Genomic DNA, 7,500 nt, shown 5'->3' on the forward strand with positions numbered 1-7,500 from the left:
ACAAATATACAACATTCCGTATTGTTAATAAAATTACTGAACGATATGGAAAGGAAAGGCAAACAGACAAACAGACATACAAACAAACAATAAAATAGAAATATATAAGAAGAAGAGAGAAGAAATAAATCGAAGGGTATTCCTTGTGGTGGTAAAATGCTGCCATCTACAGTCCGTCGTAGACACTCAGATAATTTACAGCTCGCCAGAATATAGCTTTGTAGTATACACCTGGAAAAGATCACTCACTTAGTTAGCATGTAAATGAATATATGTATATATATATAATATAATATATAATATATATATATATATATATATATATATATATATATATATATAATATAAGCATATATAAAAAAGACCATTAAATCAAGCAAGCATGCACACACACACACACACACGCACACACATTTTCATGAGCGCGTGAGTATTTCACACCCGTAAAAAAGTATAAATCAAAGTCAATCCCTTCACAAAGAAACATGAGTGAAGTACATATAGACCAACATTTCATGGAAATTCTTGCGTTCCTTCATAAGGTTGTCCAATCTCATTCACACTTCTTCAGGACATGCGCTTTCCCCTCTTTGTCAAACACACATGTATTTACGAGTATCCAATCCACCCTATTTATTAAGCACATATGAAAACAACAACAACAACAACAAAAAATCTACATCAACTTCCCCCCCCCAAAAAAAAAAAAAAAAAAAAAAAAATCCAAGAAAACTAAACGTGAAAAAAAAATAATAATCACCATATCCATTTTTACACAAATCGTTAAAGTGGCAGTTCTTCTGCTCTTCAAAAATCTGAAGAAAACGGGACCACGGACACCCTCCCGGAGACTCGCACTTCGGCAAAGGAATTCTCCTCTCATTCACAAAGGTGTTGATGGACCATCTGTGTAAGGGAGGGAAAGGGTAAGGTTTGAGGTGGGATTGTGGTGGGGTGATGGTGATAAGGGTAAATGGTGGTGGTGGTTGTGTTTTGTGGTGGCGTACAGATAGATAATGATGATGATGGGGTTGTGATGGTGATAGGTAGTGGCGGTTATGTTAATGAGGAATGATGGTGATTGTGGTGATGACAGTGGTGATTGGTAATGATGATGATAGTGATTGTGGTGATGACAGTGGTGATTGGTAATGATGATGATGGTGATTGTGGTGATGACAGTGGTGATTGGTAATGATGATGATGATGATTGTGGGGATGAGAGTAGTGATTGGTAATGATGATGATGGTGATTAATGAAGCTGATGATTATGGTGATGACGATATTAGAATAATGCTAAAAGTAATGAAGGGGATAATAATGATAATAATTATAATAACTGTGCCAACATCAGTGAGGTTTGTAATGATAATAAGGGTGACAGTAATGATGTTATATAAAAAAGGATAACAATGCTGATAGCAATAGTGATGATGATGACGCAGCATCAACTACGCAGCAATAAATGATCAAAGTAATAAGCGAATTTTCTCAGACGAGAGAGTTATACAATATTCTGCATTTAAGCAACGAAAAAAATTAATCTTGTATTTCAAAATTTCACTTTAATGGCTATACATCAGAAGAAGCTTATCAAACAGAAAACAGACAAACAAATAAACGAAAAAAAGTTATTAAATCTAACGAAGGGATATTTCAACATTCACTTCTTTTTAAACCAATGGTTGTGTTTATACTTCACGGTATGAATATTTCACAATTGTGTCTGTTTTTTGTGTGCATTGTATGTATGTATATGTACACACACACACACACACATACACACACATATATATATATATATATATATATATATATATATATATATATATATATATATATATATATATATATATATCACACACACACACGTACCTGTCAGCGGGGCATTTGGTCAGCACAAGGAGGAGGTTGCTCGCGAACCCCCCGAAGAGCGAGGTCTGCCACAGGCGACCGGGGTCCATGTGGCTGTGCGTGGGAGCATGGCTGTCGTTGAAGAGCCCGAAGCCAACCATGGCCTGGAATGAGAGCCTTTTTTTCAGTTTTGACTTTGATGTAAGGGGGGTGGGGGGAGGGGGTGAGTGGTCATAATGATGGTGGTGATTGTGGTGACTGTGATGATGATTATGATGTTGTTGATGATAGTTCTAAGGACAATAGGAAATATATATATATTTTTTTATCATTGACTGCTTATTACTATTCGCTTTGATACCACTGAAAAGTTGCCTCATTACGGTAATATTGGAATCACTTTATTTTATGAAATTTATATTTCTATAAATGACTGAGAACGATCATCAGGATTTTGATAAAGGAGGAAAAAAATAACTTGAACAATTTTAAGTTTGTACAAGAACGTACAGTCCTGAAATACTTCCAATCATTTCTTTTTTAAATATAGTAACCCAATAAGCATATACGAGACAAAGCTAAAACAAATACAGAGATGATTGAAAGAACAAATGAACAGCAACAGAACAGGAAAAAAGACGTACTTTTATCACAGTTTCGATGTGGGAAACGTAGAACGAACTACTCGGCTCTGTGTCGTTAACAATTTGGCTCCTGAAAAAAAATATATCGTATCATTTTTTTTATCTGACTGTTTATTGAAGTATGTATCAATTGACACACTTTGTCTATCAATATGAGATGTCTCTCCTCTCTTTTTTTTTCCTCCCCCTTCCATTCTTCCTCTCCCTTTCCTTCCTTTCTTCGTCTCTTTCCCTCCCCTCCCCCCCCCCATTTCACTCTTCCCCCTCCCTCCTTCGCATCCCTATCTTTTCCTCTCCCTTCCGTTTCTCCCCTTTGGGATACATACCTAAAGTGTTGAATGATGTCCTCAATCAAAGGGCAAGCTAATTTGTGCATTATATCGAATTCATAACCATGATCATGATACGATATGAGGTCCTCCGCATATTCCAGTATCTACCACAAAAATGTCACAGTAACTTATTAGATAAGAATGAACGAATGTAGTGAATCAGACAAAAATGAAATGGAAAAAAAAGAATGACCATAATTTATTCATGAAAATAACTACAACTATGTAGGAAAATTTATCATTAAGATACAGACAAGTAATTAAGGACATCATTAAGATATTATCGTGGAAATGAGATAAGCCTAATGCTAATATAATGACATTACCTTAAAATCAGTGGTACTGAAAACTGCACACCATGCGGAGACTTTCTCTGGTTCCATTGCTTTGTAATAACGGCAGACATTGTACATGAGAAGTACATGTACTGAGGAAAGAGGAATCAAGTTGATGACAATACGGATTTTGTGCTGACCAAAAACAAGGATTTTAAGCCCCGTATTATCATAGTTGTTTTAAGTTGTGGATAGGATATTGTAAACAAGATTTACTATTGCTGTAGAGTTATATATCACCTAGGAAGAACATGTAGTATCAAAATGAAAGTAAATATTATGAAAAGGGATATGTGAAATAAACCGAGCTATTGAAAGCATATGAAGTAAAATCTAAAATTTATATATCGTTATAGAGATATCCATATGAAAATGAATGCCCATCAACAACAACAAAAAAGAAAATAAAGATTTCAATTGTATATGTATGCCTATAAGCAATCGTATGCATACATATATAGACATACATACAATCAAAGTCTAAAGTAACTTACGTTTTCCAACTGATATGTTAAGTCGCTTAGACACGTTGTGTATAACACTGTTCATTTCTGCCTCGTCCAAAAACTTCATGTACCTTCTTGCAGATCTTCCCCGTAAGACTTTGTCGACGTATTTCTGACACGTTTCTGAGAACTATTGAAAGGGGTATTAAGTAAGCTTTATAAGGTAAATAGGAAATGATGGAGAGAAATTGTCCTCGTGTTTATCAGAGAAAGGAACTGTTCATCCTATTATTTGAAGAATTTGAATTTGAAATTTGAAAAAAAAAATTGAAAAGTTCGATTATTAAAAAAAAAAAATGATGATAGCGCTGCTGCTGCTGATAATATCATCACACACACACACACACACACTCCTGCACACACACACACGCACACACACACACACGCACACACATACACGCACACAATCTACCTCAAGTATGTTATTCGCTCTCTTGGCGACAATACTCCTCGTCAGATCTTGTGACGGACAGAAGCCCTTCAGAAATGCCCTCGCGCTCTCTTTAGTGCGATTGGTGTCCGTTGACCATATCTGCAATAGACAGAGCAAGAGACTGATGGAAAAAGAAACAGATAAATACATGGATAATGAGGGGAATACAAAGGGTGATGAAGTGATTACAGGGATTTTTTTTATCTTTTTATCTTTATCTCTGTGTTTGTTTCTCTCTCTCTCTCCCTTTTTTTCTCTCTCTCTGTCTCTGTCTCTCTCTCTCTGAAGGAGGGGATGAAGGAATTATAAAAGGAGAAGACGGAGGAGGAGAAGTAGGAAGGAGAAGATAAGCGAATGATGATGAGGAGAAAAAAAAACAAAAAAAAAAGAGGAACATTCACATAAAGAAAAAGGGAGAAGAAGAAAAAGAAGAAAGAGGAATATAAACATGAAAGTGGAAGAAAAAGAAGAAAGAAAGTAGAACAGTGATAAGGAAAAGGAAGAAGGTAAAGAGGCGAAGAAAAGACGAAAAAAGAAAGAAAGAAAGAAAAGAAAAAAAAAAAACACCTTATCTAGCAGAAAGAACAAGAAGAAGGAAAATCAACCCCAACAGCAAACAACACAAATGCAACACACTTCTCCATAGGCCTACCGAAATTCTACTATTCAAAGCATCCTCTGAGAAGAAGTGAGGAAGAGCAGTCCTCATCCTCGCTCCCAGGCGCTCGAGCTCGGACTTCCCGGACTCGAAAAGCTTCATTCGTAACTTGTACTCGAGTTCCTTCCCTGTCCACTGTTTCAGGAGATCGATGTCCTTCTGGCATAAAGATCCTGTGGGTTTGCGGGATAAGAGAGGGTTATTAGTCTTTTGGATTTTGTTAATATGTTGATTATTTATTTATTTATTTATCTTTTTTTTTATTATCCACAAACAACTAAATTAACTGATTTCGCCCTTTCCTCTCATTCCTTTTTTGCTTTACTTTCCTTCTCTCTTTTTAGCTTTTCTTCTCGCTAATGAAAACAACAAAATAAACTCAATCAATACAAACAAATAAACAGCAGCAACAACAACAACAATAAACAACAAAAATACCATCAACACATCACCATCAAAAACAAACCAAACATCACCAAAACACCATCAACCAAACACTATCACCACCACCAACAAAAACATCACCTTCACCACCACCACACCAAAAAAAAAAAAAAAAACGATCATCACCTAAAACAAAAACAACCCCCCCCCCACCACCACCACCACCACCTCTACAACCATTACCATCACCACAACCAACACTTCCTCTACAACCCCCCCCTCCACCACCACCCCCATAACCCCTCCCACCCACCCATCCACCACCACCCCCATAACCCCCTCCACCCATCCACCACCACCACCCTCATAACCCCCCCCTCCACCACCACCACCCCCATAACCCCCCCCCCACACTTCCCCAACCCACCACCACACCCATAGCCCCCCCCCACCCCTACCTACCAACCCAACCACCCCCAACCCACCCAACCGCCAAATACTCACCCAAACCAAGCCCATGCGCCTTCAAGATCCTCTCCTTAAGAGACGCCATGTGTAACCGGATGAGCGCCAAGTCGAGGCCTGTCGGGTGGCGGCTGCCGTGGCGTAGGAGCATACACACGCTCCGCACTTCGCACCCGGACTCTGAGATGTGGATGTGAGTGGATGTGAGTGGATGTGAGTGGATAGGTGGGAGTGTGGGTGGGTGGGTAGGTGAGGAATTTATGTGATGAGGTAAGGGATGGGTGGGTGTGTGAGTGAGTGGTAGAATAAATTGAGGGTATATGTTCGAAAATTGGTGGTTTGAGATGTGGATGTGAGTGGATAGGTGGGAGTGTGGGAGGAAGGGTGGGTGGGTGGGTAGGTGAGGAATTTAGGTGATGAGGTAAGGGATGGATGGGTGTGTGAGTAAAGTGGTAGAATAAATTGAAGGTATATGTTCGAAAATTGGTGGTTTGAGATGTGGAAGTGAGTGGATAGGTGGGAGTGTGGGTGGGTGGGTGGGTAGGTGAGGAATTTATGTGATGAGGTAAGGGATGGGTGTGTGAGTAAGTTGTAGAAGACATTGAGGGTATATGTTCGAAAATTAGTGGTTTGAGATGTGGATGAGTGGATGAGGAAATAGTTGATGAGTAAAGTTTTAGCGAAGGGATAAGTGATAGATGGATTGATGAGTAAACTGAGTATATATGCTCGGAAATTGGTGATTTGATTCAAGATGAGGATGAGTAAATAGGTGGATAAAGAAATAGTTGGCGAGTAAAGGATGGGTGAATGGAGGAATTTCGTTGATGAGTAAAGCATGATTGGAAGGGTAAGTGGTAGATGAGTAAATTGAGTGAAAATTGGTGAACTCAGATGTGGATAAGAAAATGAATAAAAGGGTAGATAAGGAAAGAATGAGTGGACTGATGAGTAATATGAGGAATAGTCCTCGGAAACTGGTGTTCTGAGATGTGAATAAGAAGATGAGTAACTGGTTACACGACGAGTCACTTAATGAATAAAAGATGAGTGAAAAATACAAAGAGTAGATGGATTGACGGATAAATTGAGTATTGATGCTCATTGTGGATGAGTCGATGAATTAGTTGATGAGTAAATGACAGTAGATAGATTGGTTGAATAAGCTGAGTGAATACATATAGATTTGGTGCCAAGATACTAATATGTGGATGAGTAGAAGAAAGAATGGATGGGAGGTGAATAAAACTGGTCGATAGGTAAAGGATGAATAAATGAACGAAACGGTGAATAAAGGGTGGCTGGATTGATGAGTAAATTAGTGCATAATATGGATGAGCGTATGGATTGGGAGACGAGTAATTAGAAGGTGAATGTGTGGTTAATTAATCAGTTAATAGGCATAGGAATGATTAGGTTGATAATGCATGAGTAAATGAATGAGTAAATTAGTTCATTAAGATCAAATTAATTGTTCATTAAGATTAATATCGGTTAATACGTAAAGAGTCTAAAATAAGCATGAGTGAATGAATAAATGCCACAGTGGATGAAGGATGAGTGAAGGATTTAACTAATAGATGAATAAATGATAGATGAATAGACATGAATAACCAAAGCTGTGGACTTCCCACCCTGAGTTTAAGACAAGCTGAGTGGATTAGATGAGTCAACGATGGCAGGGTGAGCAGGTGAGTGGATGAATAATTGATGGTTAAAGGATGAATGGGTGAATAATACATGAGTAAATTGAAGGATGGATGGGTGAATAATTGGTGGATCTATGAATAAAATGAATGAATTAAGATGAATTGACGAATAAGTGATTTATGGAGAGCTTAAAATAATTATGAATAAGCAGATGAATGAATGAATAGCTGAAGAAGAT

The 7,500-nt window shown here is 37.9% G+C and overlaps 1 protein-coding gene across 1 annotated transcript in view; it reads right to left on the bottom strand.

Annotated features, from left to right (window-relative positions):
- LOC122247291 (multiple inositol polyphosphate phosphatase 1) overlaps positions 1-7,500 on the bottom strand; it is an 8,957-nt gene that overhangs the window by 244 nt on the left and 1,213 nt on the right. The window contains exons 3-12 of the mRNA XM_043006442.2: positions 5,652-5,792; positions 4,758-4,936; positions 4,085-4,204; positions 3,661-3,802; positions 3,158-3,258; positions 2,826-2,935; positions 2,500-2,569; positions 1,877-2,019; positions 761-906; positions 1-231 (exon numbers count right to left, since the gene is read on the bottom strand). The exon at positions 1-231 is cut by the window's left edge and continues 244 nt beyond it. Of these exons, the coding sequence (XP_042862376.2) occupies positions 167-231; positions 761-906; positions 1,877-2,019; positions 2,500-2,569; positions 2,826-2,935; positions 3,158-3,258; positions 3,661-3,802; positions 4,085-4,204; positions 4,758-4,936; positions 5,652-5,792 (1,217 nt within the window). The 3' untranslated portion in view covers positions 1-166. The remainder of the gene's footprint in view (positions 232-760; positions 907-1,876; positions 2,020-2,499; positions 2,570-2,825; positions 2,936-3,157; positions 3,259-3,660; positions 3,803-4,084; positions 4,205-4,757; positions 4,937-5,651; positions 5,793-7,500) is intronic.

The sequence above is a fragment of the Penaeus japonicus genome, unplaced genomic scaffold (assembly GCF_977035675.1).
Source record: "Penaeus japonicus unplaced genomic scaffold, GWHDUDI00000001_assembly GWHDUDI00000019, whole genome shotgun sequence".
Classification (NCBI taxonomy): domain Eukaryota; kingdom Metazoa; phylum Arthropoda; class Malacostraca; order Decapoda; family Penaeidae; genus Penaeus; species Penaeus japonicus.